Source organism: Tetrao urogallus (genome assembly GCF_951394365.1).
Source record: "Tetrao urogallus genome assembly, chromosome: 3".
NCBI classification, from domain to species: domain Eukaryota; kingdom Metazoa; phylum Chordata; class Aves; order Galliformes; family Phasianidae; genus Tetrao; species Tetrao urogallus.
The window spans coordinates 47,687,949-47,703,342 of record NC_136815.1 but is presented as its reverse complement, the minus strand read 5'-3'; the positions used below and the strand labels follow the sequence as shown (position 1 = coordinate 47,703,342).

General features: G+C 37.4%; 1 protein-coding gene across 1 annotated transcript in view; it reads left to right on the top strand.

The window, feature by feature from the left end:
• Window positions 1–6,214: 6,214 nt before the first annotated feature.
• Window positions 6,215–15,394, top strand: part of DLGAP1 (DLG associated protein 1) — a gene marked incomplete at both ends in the record, with an annotated part of 129,908 nt that continues 120,728 nt past the window's right edge. The window contains one exon of the mRNA XM_079533714.1: window positions 6,215–7,168. Coding sequence (XP_079389840.1) covers window positions 6,215–7,168 — 954 coding nt within the window. The remainder of the gene's footprint in view (window positions 7,169–15,394) is intronic.

Below are 15,394 nucleotides of genomic sequence, written 5' to 3'. Positions count from 1 at the left end.
AGAAACAGTTTGCCACTCAAAACAAGCAAAGCCACACAACCTTAGTGTCACTGCTGCCGTAGGCGTGGGTCCTCTGGTTGCATGTACCTGGATTGGACTGTAGTGCATAGGACTAAAAAAAAGAAAAGTTTTGTCTGGCTTGTCAGTGATTATTCTGTTTTCAATGTAGAGGCAAAAAAGCTCTTGAGATCATGAAAATCTTCAACATGAAAAGCTCAGGCAATAATTTAGCTACAATTTCTGTTGCAAAGTGCCGTGTTACTGACTTGCACAGCAGTTAATTATGTTGTAGAAAATGCGTTAGTGAGCCGTGCTGTTGAACATTCTGCTGCATAACTGGCAGCTTCCATTAGATCTCTGGCAAATAGACACTAGATTCTATAGTTGTTCCTTAACTTGGACACCTTATCATCCTTACCTTGAGGATCAGATGCTTTTTTTTTTTTAGAGCAAGGTGTCCATTTTCCCTATGTGGCCAAATTGCAGAGCATGAAATTACTTTATCTTAACAAGAAAGATACTATACGTTGCATACATTGAATATAGGTTTTATCCGCTGAGTATTCCATTCCAACTAGTAGAACTGAGTCTTCAATATTCGTAAGACCATCTTACAGGGATCTATACACCTGAAATCTCCATAGGGATTAAGGTCATAAATTTCATCATCCTACAGAATAAAAAGGATAAAATGCAACATCTAAATGTATTTGTGGTATACTCTTCAATGCTGCCTGTATACTACTTACTGAATGATTCGGTTTAGTATATTCTCTTGCATGCATGTCATACAGGCAACCTCCTGATAACTTTCTTTCTGAGAGAAGAAAATATTGATTAGCAGTTCCAAATTCTCCACAAGTTCTCCAAGTGATGTGCTGTACCTTTCTGTGTCAGAGTGGCTCTGTGTTCTGTAATGCGGAAAATGCATGAGCAGTCTAATTATACACTATATCAGTACTCACTGGAGCGTAACAGAATTTCTAAGAAGCTAAGTACTGTGTGTGCAAATCAAGAGAGTGGAAGTGCAGATGATCGCAGTTAAGGATTTCTATTTGTAGAGCCAAGATTTTTCTATGCAATCCTACCTATTGCCAGTCACACTTCTAAGGGAATGGGGGGGGAGAGGGGGGAAGTGTGTGTCAAAATACTGACATAAGTTCTGCAAGAATTTCAGCAGCAATATGATGTATTTAGAAATGACTCAGATTAATTACATGCTAGGTTCCTTTAATGACTACAGCTTTTGTGACACTCCCAGTGAAGAATCAACTTACTATTAGCCACAGAGATGAAGAAAAGAAACCCAAGCCTAGACCTTCCACGCAAGTAACACCATGTTATTGATTGCCACAGCTGCTCACCAAAAGCACATGGATGAAAAGAATAATCAAATGTAAATGTGAAACTTTTCACCATAAGTATACGCAAGCAAAAGGGTGTTTGGATACAGACAGGAAAATAAAATAGAGGCATCTGTTCTCATTAAATCCAGTTCAGGGGAAAGGGGACATCTCTTGTTTTTTGTGTGTGCATGCCTTTCCAATGGGACTTCTTAGAGATTAGCTAGAGTTTAGTTACCTTTTTACTCCCACTTCCTGATCTGTATATGTAAATGTATATGGATGCATTTTAGAAGATGCATCCTTTTATTGGTATCTAGATTTTCATTACTGTGGTGTAATTTAACAGAAAAGCCACACAGAATGGCTGCAAAATATCAAGACCTTTGGGATAAAGTGATGTACTGCTAAGTGAGGAGCACGTGGAAGACTGACGCTCAGCATAAACATATGTTCCAGTGTGTGTAACAGTCTGAGAAGATGGGAAAGGAATTTCCCTGGGAACATCTCATAGCGTGCAAGAAAATAATCAAATTCTGAGGAAAATTTGCTGCTCATGGGAATACGGAAATGAGAATCTCTTTGTTTGCTATAGTTCATAAAATGGGAGCAACTCTACAAATAGTATTGCTAAAAAGGGTATTTCACATCCTCCCACTTCAAACAGTAACCCAGCATTTTTTGGAGAGTCTGCTGTGATCTGAGTTAAAGGTCTAAGTGTAGATTTCAATTTCTGCATGTGATTAAATGCATTCCTTAACTCAGAGCCATACATACAGGATGTTGTATGCTGAGGGCCTTTCTACTGTGTATCAGCCCTTCATTTTCTGGAGTTGGTACAAAGCTGAGGATTCAGAAGCTCCATCTAACTCATTGGATGATGTCTTAGAAGAACTGCATTCACTGAATAAAAATCTCCTTAGTTTCTGAACAGGCACAGGTTAAGATGCTGTTATCCTAATGGCATTAATTAGGGCATTTCTGTTGGCATGTTGCACATAAAGTAGTTATGTTAATCACTTTTCAGATATTACTATATATCACGTGCATGTTTTCTATTTAAGCTACAAAGCTGCATAAACTGACTTACATGTCACTACAATTCATAGAATCATAGACTGGCCTGGATTGAAAAGGACCACAATGATCACCTAGTTTCAACCCCCCAGCTACATGCAGGGTCACCAACCACCAGACCAGGCTGCCCAGAGCCACATCCAGCCTGGCCTTGAATGCCTCCAGGGATGAAGCATCCACAACCTCTCTGGACAACCTGTTTCAGTGTGTCACCACCCTCTGAGTAAAAAACTTCCTCCTAATATCTAACCTAAATCTCACCTGTCTCAGTTTAAAACCATTCCCCCTTATTCTGCCACTATTCAATGAGTTATTGTGCGTTAGGGACACTGTAATCGCAGCAAAGATTAATATATTTTTGTACTTCTTACTTGAGGCATCCTCATGAAAACAGAAGCAAATATAATGTGATTGATGGAAATAATAAGCATTCTTCAACCTTACATTTCTGCATAAATTTTTATTCTTTATTCCATGTCAATAGGTGTTTCTGGTTTGCTGTCTTAAAACTGCTATTTCACTGTTTATTAATATGCAATATTTTCATCAATTGTCTAATTTCATGAGTAATTTAATGTTCCTAGTTTGGACAAGAAATAGCTAGTTCTTATGGTCTTTAATCACAATTGTACATGATAAAAAATTCAGGGTCTGTCCCTGTAAATGTTTCTACTGCGATTGTGGCAGAAAGGCTCTTATAATGCATACTATCTATGTCTAAGAGTTGGGAATAAATAGTTTTTACTCTGAATTACAATTTCTCCCACTTTTTAGAAACTTTACCATCACCCCTTCTTACACAGATTGGTGGCTCCCATTTCTTTTTTGATTTGGTTTGTCCATCACTCTGTGGCTCAGGTAATGTCCCTTTTTTTCCTTCATTTTTCAATCTGCTATTCCTGGAAAGCTTTATCTTCACCCTTTTTTTTTTAATTGTAACTTTGTGATCTTTTCCTTTCTAAGCATACCTCCTTCGTTTTTCCCTATCTGTTCCCTTGATTCCTTTTGGGCAGATCATTTTATCTATTTTTTCCTTATTTCTCCAGCACTTTGTTATTTAATGACAGCCGAGACTCAAAATGAGCATAGAATTGAATTTTATCTTTTCTCTTAAATTTTTCCACCGTCCTACATGCCATCCAAGCTCACACAGCGCTGCTTAGCCAAACTTGTTGTATCTTCCTCCACAATTTCTGGAAAGCCCATCTCTTTTTCTCTGTAACAGACAAATGCCATTCTTCATAAACATTTTCAATTTTTAAGAATTCTTGCCCAATCTCCTTAGCATCCATATTCCAGTCCGTCCAAAACGCAGCTGGTGACATTGCTACTCTCATAAGTCAAACCATACTCATATTTTTAAAACTCATCGTTACCTTCAAGATGTGCCAGTCCCCTGTCCATAAATCAGATTGTTCTTTGTGTTTCCTCAACCCAACCATTCTGCTCCAATAATGTATTAGGATTGCATATTCTTAATTATTCTATTACGTCCCTTGTACCTGTCATGACTTCACTATTCTGTGAATTATTGATCCTTTCAATTCCTTCTCTACATACGCTCATTTTCCACAGTGCAAAAAAGAAAAAAGAAAAAAAAGAAAATGAAAAATTAATAGCCATACAGATTAAAAAAAAAAAAAAAAGGAAAATACATCAGTAGTTCTGGGGTTGTTTCACTTTACTGCACTTCTTATATAGCACCCTTTTCTACTGTTAACCTTAAGATAACCAAGATTAATCATCTCGATGACTGATGCAGGATTGTTAATGGATTAAAATAAAAATTAACTGGCTAAAGCCTTATTTTCATAATCCTCCAAGTATGAGATATAGATATCTATTCACAGAGACCTTCTATTTCTACTTGGTCTTTATATCCATTGCTGGTATTTTTTTAATGGGATATTCTTGGTCAATTCACATTTTTAACGGTTCAAGTAATGGATCTGCTACTACATCTCTTTGGATGTTCTCTGTTACACAGTCTAATAGATTACATTTTTAAGGAAGTTGGTAAGGATATAAAATGTTCTTTAGAACTGAGTCTGTCAGTATAGTCAAACTGACAAGGTCAGCTCTCTGCATAAATTATTTTTGTTCCTTTAAAAAGAGCCTTAGACCACAGTTCTCTTCAAGTAAGCCAGTGAACTCATCCATTTGGAGTATTTGAAGTGCCTTTTTGTGGTATTTTAAAAGCTGGATTTTGGAATTCAGGATCTCCTGAGAATGAAAATTTTCTGCATTGCAGGAATACAGTGAGGAAGAGTGAAATGAAGGACACTCTAGCTTTGAAACATGTTGAAAAAGCTCACTGCAGTTTCAGGAGAACATTTAAAAATGTTCTGATGAAATGCAGAATATGCTTTTTCAGACTGCTATCAACTGAAACTATTTTAGAAAACTTAATAGTTGGTAATTTGCCAGTAGGTACAATGCATACGATCTGTTAAATAATGAAGTTTATCTGAAAAAACATTGAAGGAACAAGGTGAAAACTGTTTGCTATGCTCCATGTATCCATACTCCAGGAAAGATCTTAAGAGTGACGTTTCTGGATGTATGACTTGATGAGCCATGCTGGAAGGGAATAAAACAGCTGAGTGACTCACATTCCAGTTGTGTGTAATGCAATAGGGCATCCTCTAAAGTCTTCCATAGGCCCATGAAGAGATGAGATAGCACCACAAGGATGTTTTGCCACATCTGAAACCCTGTAATTTATACATTAATAGCTCAGAGATTTCAGTAGCAGTTGTGTACAGCCTTTTGCTAGTGGTTGAGCTGGAATGAGGACATCTGACTTCAAACCGAATCGTCATTATATCACTTGTGATGAAGATTTGCTTTTTCACATTGTAATCAGTAGTCTGTAACACTGTGGGACAAACAACTGAAAGTGGGTATTGAGCGTTGAAATCCCTTAAACTGTTAAAGCAATGTACGCATGTTGTCTATACTAATTCTCCTGATGGTAGAGAGTGTAGTGGTATTTAAATACTGCTTAGCACTCTGAAAAATTATGGAAAATACACTCAAACTGTGCATTGTAAGAGTAAGATTGTATTTTTACAAATAGGAGTAAGTAAACAGTAGGTAAAACAAATTAACCCAAAAGTAAACAGATAGTTTGGCTTCATTTTGATGGGCATAGAAATGTTTAATTATTTTACAATTAATTTGAAAAGATATTGCTGAAATAAAATGTTGGTATTGTCTGTAAATATTTACAGCACAGGCAGGCAACATGGATATAAAACTGCACCTGAACAGATATGCACTGGGGCCAGAAGAATATTTCCCAGCAGTTGCACCTTGCTTTATATTTAGCCCGAAGTAAACACAAAACACTCCATTAAGATGATCTCTCTTAATGCATTCATTTGGTCACAAAAACAAGCAGGTGAGCAATTAAGGGCTCTTTGGAGGTCCCCATCCATGAATGCTTTCAGGACTGAGGTCTTAGAGTATGGACAGTGATACTTATCTTGCCGTGGATTAGTGAGCAATGGTAAGTTTCATATCAGAAAAGGTTCTTGCATCTGTTTTCTAGCTGGTGAAGTAAGATCATTTTGCTTATGTGTTACTTAGGTATCCCATATCACTACTGGCATGGGGAAAAAAAAATGATATAGAAAGAATCAGAGAATATTTGTTCCAATTATTTTTGTAATTAAAAACAGTAAAGGCTAAACGTACATTGTTGTATTTCATTCTTTTAGGCCTTTCTCTGAGATCTGCCTGCTGCATAGCCATACATATTAGATGACTTTGGGACTTGCATTACATCAGCGATGAAGGGTTTATCTAGCAGCCGTAGTCATCATCATGGGGTTACCTGTGACCCTCCGTGTGACAGCCTGCCACATCACTCGGACAGGAAGCCATATTTGTTAAACCCGGTGGACCCTCACCCTGCAGACCACCCCTACTACACTCAAAGGAACTCTTTTCAGGCAGAGTGCATGGTGCCCTACAATGATCAGATTGCCAGCAGCACGTTCCCTCGGAGACACTATAACTCCCACCACGAACTCAAGGACGAGTGTGCTCTGGTTCCCCATGGAACTGCCAACAAGACTAACCGCATTCCTGCCAACCTTTTGGACCAGTTTGAGCGGCAGCTGCCTCTGAATCGGGATGGCTACCATACTCTGCAGTACAAGCGGACTGCCATGGAGCACCGCAGTGACAGCCCAGGGAGGATCCGGCACCTGGTTCATTCTGTCCAAAAGCTCTTTACCAAGTCCCATTCACTGGAAGGACCATCCAAGGGGAGCGTCAATGGGAGTAAAGCGAGTCCAGAGGAGTCACAAACGATGAGGTATGGGAAGCGCAGCAAGAGTAAAGAAAGGCGATCAGAAGGTAAGCCCAGATCCAATGCGTCAGGATGGTGGAGTTCAGATGACAACTTGGACAATGATGTTTGCATTTATCATGGTCCCAGTGGGGTAATGACCATGGGAAGATGCCCTGATCGTTCTTCTTCCCAATACTTTATGGAAGCCTATAACACTATTAGTGAACATACTGTGAAGTCATCCAGAAGCAATAATGATGTCAAGTGCTCTACCTGTGCTAACCTGCCTGTGAATTTGGACTCCCAGCTAATGAAGAAAAGCTCTTGGTCCTCTACATTAACCGTGAGCAGAGCCCGTGAAGTTTACCAGAAAGCATCAGTTAACTTGGATCAGACAGTGGTGAAGGCAGAGACGTGTCAACAGGAACGGTCATGTCAGTACCTCCAGGTACAGTGTGGAGAGCTGATTGCTGTTAATTGTGCTCTGCCATGTTACAGGTGTTTGTGGGGGATGGAGGTTATTTCAGCTTTCCTGAGAGGTATCTGATCACCAAACAAGGGGTGATATGGCTGAAAATAAATTATTTTCTTTTTCTTTTTCCTTTTTATTTCATTTTATTTTTATCAGCATTCAGCATTTCAAAGAAACAGTTTGTGTTGGTACAGGCTTAATTTTTTTCATGTGGGAAAAATAAGACCATTTTGTGTACTTTTTGCATTTATAAAGCAGTCACAGTGGGGGTACAGAGAATGTGATCTTGTAGTGCTTGTAGTTAGCATTACAATGTCAATTAACTGAATGTTACCAGGATACAAATTCTTTGATTTCTGTAATTTCAGGATTTGACTCCATTTACTGCTTGTTTTATTATGAAAGCTTTTGAGACCCTTTTGAGGAACTTTGAGGAACCTTATTACTTTCTGCATCAGGAAAAACCTGTGTTCCTTTCTGCCACTGAATATAAATTCTCATAAAATACTTATTGCAAAGTGTCCAGATTTGTTTATCTGGCTACCTCTCTTTTCCATGGCTTTGAGTCAAAAATACAAAACCAAAAGGTTGAAATGATTGCTTGTTCTGATTATACGTTTTAGGAGTACATCACCTACTCCCTCACAAGCTGTTTGCAGTTAATACAGCGTCACTATTTTTCACCAGTATTGTATCTTTAAATGTCAAGAATCAGATGTCTGCTCTTGGAGCTATCATACTGCTAGTGAATGTTTGTGGCAGGAACATGGATCAGAAAATATTAAAACAGTTTCATTCCTAGAAGAGCTGTGGATAGCTTTTATGCACTTTAAACAGAGCACTTATGGCACATCTAAGTGTGTGTGTACGATGGAGCAACGTTGCAGAGAGAAGAGAGAAGACCATGAGGAAAAAAGAGGTTTGCTAAGACAATTTGGTTTCATTTTACTGTAGTAGGACTGTTGTCTATTTATATAGAAAATGTAATGAGTTTTCTCATATGGGTCCTTTAATGTCTTCCACATTCTGTTGTTTAAGTCAGTATGCAGAGAAAGCGTAGGACTGAGGCATCCACATTCTAAAAAATTATCATGAAAAGTATTAATGAATGGCATGTAAAATAATTCTAAATGCCAGCTTCTGGGATTCTAAGCTTTAAATGTAAAGAAGAGGATCAGTGTATTTTCTGTTAATCTCTGGGGGATTGGGGTGTGGGAAAAGGGGGTAATATGAGCACTCAGTATGTTTATAGCTGTTAATAGGGACTGGGTAGGTTTCCGAATAGCATCAGAATATTACAATAAGGTTGCAATTTTTTGAGATTTATTGCATTAAGTCTCTTTTGTCTGAATTCTGTAAGGAAAAGAAATTGTTATTTTAGACTTGATTGTTGTGATTACTTCGGACCTTCAGATTTCTTTTATTGATGTTTTTGTTTACTCTTTCGATTTTCCTCTCCAGTTTTGATAAAATAGCTGAAAACTCAGTATGTGACCAGATGGCAGGAAAAGAGCAAAAACTGTGCCAGCATTAGCTTTAAACGAACACCTCCATAGGGACTTTCAGACAATGTTTAACTGATGGGAATAGACTCCGAAGTGGAATTAGAGGATATTATCTTTGTCTGCATGAAATAGATGTCCAACAGCTGTCAAGAGCAGAAATCAGAATAACTAAATCCTCACTTTGTTTCTTATCCTGATTATGTACTCACTCGTACTGTATTGTTGTGGTTTTCCATTTCATTTCATTTTTTCCAATTCTGTGCTTGTTTAAAAAAGTCAGGGAAGTATAACTGAATTGAAACTGCTAAAAAAAAAAAAAATTAAAATCTTACTAGATTTTGATTAGCATTGGAAATATTCAAACAGAACATGGTGGATTTAACGGAGTAGACTGGGATTATTCTTCTCCCCTGGGAGCTTAAAAAGATAACGAATGGATACAGACAGTGAAAACTCATTCTGTGTTGTTGAATTCATCCCATTGCCTTCGCTGCATCACTCATCTTTTTACGCTTCAAGCCCTCTGGGACTTGGACTCTGTTTCCTTTTGTGTTTCCCCAGTGCCCATCACAATGGAGGGCAGAATATAACTGAGGCCTTTTGGCTGTCCTGTAATGTAAATATATATTAACAATGGTAGAATATCCCTCTGTCCATGGGCTGTTAGAAGCATTCTGAATATCTGTTCTTTTCCCAATGACCTTCTAATCATTGTACCAAAGGACTAACGTCCTGTGCTGTTAGAACAATTAGAAATGCACTAAATGAGATAAAAGGAACTTAGCTGCAAATTCATGTCGGTACTGGGCAACTCTGATAATGATTTTAATTAAATAATGCCTCTTTGTTGCTTTATTTAACTCATTAGATGTTAAATAGATGCTCTTATCAACTCACTTGTAATTTAAGCCATTGTTTATTGCCCAGGACATAAACTCTCTGATCCTTGAATGAAGGCAACTATTTTGTCCATGCAAACTGTTCTTGTGACAGTAACTGGATTCACTGAAGTAGTGATGCTTTCTCAAAGTCATAGTACAAATAAATAAATACATAAATAATTCTTAATCCCTGTAGCTTTGACTATGTCAAAAGGCATGGATAAAATCACATGCGTTTCTGCCTGAAACAGTTTTTACCACAAAAGTATCTGGATGAATTCTCAGTGAAAAGACATGGAAATAACAATTATCTCACTTAGTGTGATATTTTCCACAAAGCCATTCTGTGAAAGGCGCTGGCAGTTGCTCATGTTACAGATGGGCTTATTTCTCATAACTTGGAATTTGGACCGTGTGCAGCATCCTCCTGCATCGCAGCCTTCCCTTACCCCAGCAGGCTCTGCTCCCATCTTGCTTTTGAAGTGCAGTGTCCAGCCTCTGAGTTTGAGGGGAAGGAGCAACCAGGGAGGCTTGACTCCAGTCTGTGCCTTTGTGATTTCAGAAAGGGATACTGGCTCATGGGATGGTTTAAAGATGTTCACACAAATTTTTCTTCTCAGTGAAGTTTAAGTGTTGGAATACTTTTTCTCTCTTCTCTCTATTTCTCCTTTCAAGAATGAGGAGCTGTACAGTAGAAAGATGAGATCCTTTACTGAGCTACTTTTTAATTCAGGAAAAGTGTTTTTATTTAATAGAGGTTGGACTGATTTGAAGTAAGGTGAGAAGGAACTTTTTTTCTCTTAGTTATTATTCAAAACTGTTTTCCTAACTTGAGATAATAATATACAAAGCAGTGGACAGCTTCCACTTTTCTAGTAGCTTCTCATTTGTAATAACTAAGATTAAGCAAAAGGAGACAAAATATAACAGTCATCTTTTTCTGCAAACAATAGAGTCTAAATGCACTAGTAGATATTTTTGACACTTTTGTTTCGCTATGAATTGATGATTATTGAAGTATTGAAGTAAGAGTATCAAATACATGGCATAGTTTGTCTCTAATTATAATTTTGCTATTCATTATGCCCTGTGATTGCTGCTCCCTCTGTCCTTGATCCATTTGTTAAGAGATGGAGAAGAATTCAAAGGATTATATTTTTCTTAATATTCCTCTTTTCTTCCAATGTGAGTCAGTCATGTGTTTTCTTTTGACCCCCTTTGATGAAACTGAAGTGAGTAGTGTCAGATATTCAGGGCTGAGCAAGGACGTTTACTTCTGAAAGCTGAAGTGCAGTAGGTGGGGACGACCGTGCTATCATCTGAGCTCTGCATCTGCATCAAAATCCTTTGGTGGGAGACTATGGGAAATACTATAAAAACTGTAAGCCAACTTTCTGGATGTGATAAGCATTTCCTGGTTTTTCAAAGACTGGATCTGGTGGCGGACGATTCTGGTTGGTACAGTGCTCAATTTCCTATGAGAAGATTGATGGTAATAGGCAGGATGTCCCGTAATGTTAATTAACCCAAATAGTTAAAGTTACTTGCTTTCTAGTCTTAGAAAAGGCAATTCCATTGTTTCTTAGGAGACGGTGCTTGTACTGCGTCTCTTTCTGCTGTCTGTGTCCATGGGTCGCCAAATATACGGTATGACCTCATCGTAAATTGGGACACTAATAAGGATCAGGATCTGTCATAGTATTTGTTCATGTGGCATGTTTAAATTGCAGTGTTCGTCCTTGAGACACAGAAGTTCGTTAGGTCTGTTATCTATGAAAGTCAATCTGCATTTTCATCTGTTCTCTACTTTTGCTTCATTTGTGTTGTCTGCATTTCTGTCAGCGCTATCATATTCAAATTAATCTTTCAGTATATCCTTGCGTATATGTGGAAGTTGTGTTTTAATGTCCACTAATGATGATTTTCCATTTTTCATGCATCTGAAGACCTGTGTTTTTCTCTCTTAATCTGCAATGAATTAAAAATAAATTGTCTGTGGTTCCTCCTGCAATTTACCAGTTGGATTTAAAAAGTATATCAGGTGCAAGTTTTTATGATGATTTTATTCAACTCATATAGTACATAGTTTTTGCAATAAAGTGAGCGAAACAATTTAAACAAGCAATTTTGAAATAAAATGCCACATGTTATAACATAGTCTAGGGCATGTACCAGGTAAAGGAATAATAAACATATAGGAATTGTTAAATGGCTGTGATTTTTAAACAAATTACTAACTAGCTACATTAAAACTGGGGAAAAAAAAAAAAAAAGGAAAAAAAAAAGTATTATTCACACAAAGCTAATTTATTTCCCTTTGAAAAATGCTAAGGGATGGTAAGCATGACTAATGAATAAAGTTACGGAATTTGGGGGCACTTGGAGGTTATAAATAAAGGGGGAAAATTGCTTATTTTTTAAAAAATACTTTAATAAAAAATAATTCCAATAAACATATTGGTTTTAGCCTACCTGCAAATGTTGCTAAGATGCCTTTACTATACTGATAGATAAAGTAAGGAGAATGTTTCAGTACAGCTATCTTCTTCATCCTCACAGTGCATGAATTTGCCTTTCCAAAAAAGTGTCAGCTGAAAGAATGGAGAGAATAATATTGCTGTATGTTTCACCTTAAATACTGCTGTGTTCTCATTCAGTTAATTAAAATCTGGACTGACCTTTGGCTTCTGAGTAATGCAGTAATGGAGGCCATCTAAGTACTAAGAGAGCACAATGTCAGTACATCACGTGTAGCTGTGATTTTATCTGCCCATGCTTCTTAGGTTGTCATTTTCTATCCCTTGGTTTTATCCTCATCCTGTAACTTCTTTATATTGAATATACTCGCACTAATGTTATTTTTTCCAGATTAACTTGAAGAATGATTCTCAGTTCATCCTGTTAGCGTTCTTATGTTCTCATAGCTCATAAACCAAAGAAAATAATTCAGTCCCTTTTTTATATTGTTGGCATACAGTATAGAGGATTTAACATACTTGGGTGACACCATGTTATATATACTGTTATTATAGAAAATATTTGAAAGCTACAGTTTCAGCTAAGTGAGCACTTGTTATCTATTTCAGTTCCTCATGGTATAAACATATATAAGATTTGATTCAGTCATTGATTTGACTTCTTGTAGTACAAAATATCTGGAGTGTTCTAATCTGATTATTTTCATTAGTTTTACTGGAAGAAAAAAAAGATGAAAAGAAAATAAAAATGTTTACAAAAACCTTCAAGACAAATCCAGTCAAGCAAAGAGGATCATTTCAATCTACATCCGAATTCAAAATTCCTAATGTTTCCTGCAGGGACTTGCAGAGTGGGTGGGAAAAAAAGCACTGAGCGGTGACATGCCTGCCTTATTCAGTGTGAAATAATAAGGCATATTTCTTCTACATGTAGTTGTTGATTTTGTTTATTTCTTCTTTTCAAGAGTGGAATTTGTAGCACAGATCTTGAGTGGGGAATTCCACCATGTCAGGAGGGTGGTTTGAGGTATGGCCAGCTGGCCATGGTTTCTGTTCTGCTCAGCAAAGACTCCTGCACTGTATCTGTTGTCCAGCTAAGCTTCTATCTAGTAGTGAATTAATTGAATCTGTTGTACACTGTCTCTACTTTCATGCACATACCCTGGGTTAAGGCAATTGACTGTTTTGCTTGGGTAGAGGGCAAAGTGATTTTATGACTTAAAATTGTAGAATCATAGAACTGTTTGAATTGAAAGGGACCCTCAAAGGCCATTTAGTCCAACTTTCCTACAGTGAATAAGGACACCCACAGTTAGATCAGGTTGCTCAGTGCTCTGTCCAGCCCCACCTTGTGTGACTCCTGGGACAGGGCATCCACACCTCTGTGGGCAACCTCTTCCAGTGCCTCAGCACCTTTATTGTAAAAAAACTTCTTCCATATATTCTATCTAAATCTTCACTCTTTTAGTTTGAAGCCATTTCCTCTTGTCCTATCACAGTGACTTCTGAGAGATACATATATTTGTCTTACCAAAGGCTAAGCAATATGCAGTGTGTATAAGACAGTGTGAGAGCTTTGATAGCTCAGGACATCCAGAGATAGTCTTTAAATTGTTGCTGAATATTTCATGCAAATAAATTTCTGTCTAATTTTGCCTTAATGACATAACCTCAACCTGTTTATGATTTTTTGAGGGGAAATCTTCTAGATATCTTGGACTCTATCAATTCACTTCCCATCAGATATGAGTCAAGGCCATGACATTGATTCAGTATCCACCGAGACTGTGTTGCAGAGCAGAGGTGACAGTTTGGTGTTATTTAGAAGATGTACTATTAAGACCTGAAACCAGTAATATTTCCCTAGAACTGATCAACAGCTTCTTAGCCAAATATATTTCATTGCAGTAATCCAAAAGAAAACACCGTGGAAGTTTCAGTGAAGTCTGGCCTCTGTATACTAATATGGGACAGAAGCTAATAGTCAGCTGATGATGGTAGGTTAACTGCATTACTTACAGTTGTTGCTTGTGAGAGCATAATGTTAGCAAAGCATCAGAGATGTTCCAAATCTAGTCAAGCAACAGAAACAGCAGCAGGGCTTTTTCTCTCAAAACACTTTCTTTATCACATCTGTTTCTCTTCCAAGGATTCAGATTCAGCAACACGTTCTTCCATCTATGAGCCAATTTCTTGCCAGGTGATAGCGGGCTTGTAATCATATGTTGCAAAAGAAAGGTAAAATTTCATCTCATTTAACAAATTTTTTTTTATGCAAGCTAGTCAGTGTATGCAGATGCTGAAGTGACTGGAAAGAGAAGTGATTCATCCCAAAGAAGGTGTCTAGTGATGAAAGAACAGTTCTCCATTCTAGTCATGAAAAGTGTCCCTTCAAAGACTGAAATTAATGTTAGCAGTCATTCTGCAGGTTCCTGCTGTCCTTGGGAGAGGAGGAATACCTCATTATAGCCAGCTGCCCTGAAAGGGCTGCTGGAAGCTGCAACTGAAAGCTTCAGGGGTTTTGAGAAAGATGAAGTATGAGTATCACTGAAGTAGTTTTAATTCAGAACCTAATCTCAGTCTGTATGAACTTCAGTTTCCCTTAGGTAATAGAGTCTATAGCTGTTGTTTGGCTTTCTTTCTGCAGAATATGTTTGAGGGAGGTAAACTTGGAAAATCCTTGGCTGTAGTCAGAGTGTCCAAGTGGCTCTCTTTCCTGTTGATTGGATTTTTACATGTAAAACAGGAGGAGAAAATTAATTTTGGAGTCCAGTTGTGGTTGTTTTGTGCAGGAGGCACATTTCATAAGACAGGCTGTGAATCAGATTATCAAGCTAGTAATACAGAAAGCTTTTGATTAATGAAAATTATAGACTGTAAAAACAACTGGAGTTTTTCTATAAGGATTCATACTGAACTTTTCAAATTAACATTAAAGGAACTAAGATTGCAATTCTTCATAGTGCTCATCCAGGTTTGATGCAAATTGGGGGCACTCAAAACTGAGGAAATAATGTTCTATTGAAGACAGGCCATTAATATTGTTCATATAAAACTAAATTAAATGAATTTATAATTTATAATAATTTAGAACTCTACTGCTGAAATCATACAAACTAAATCAAGAGCTGCTGCAGATACTGAAAATATTAAATTTATCCTAAATGGAAGCATCCTTCCTGTCTTCCTTTTGGAAAAGTCTTGAAACTTGGTAAACACATATTGTTATTTAAGGCTTGCAAGACTTCCTTTTTATTTTGTGTACTTCAGTTATTTTTAATGCATGCACATTGATAGACTGAAATACTGCTTACCTTTGTTGGTCTGATTAATTCCATG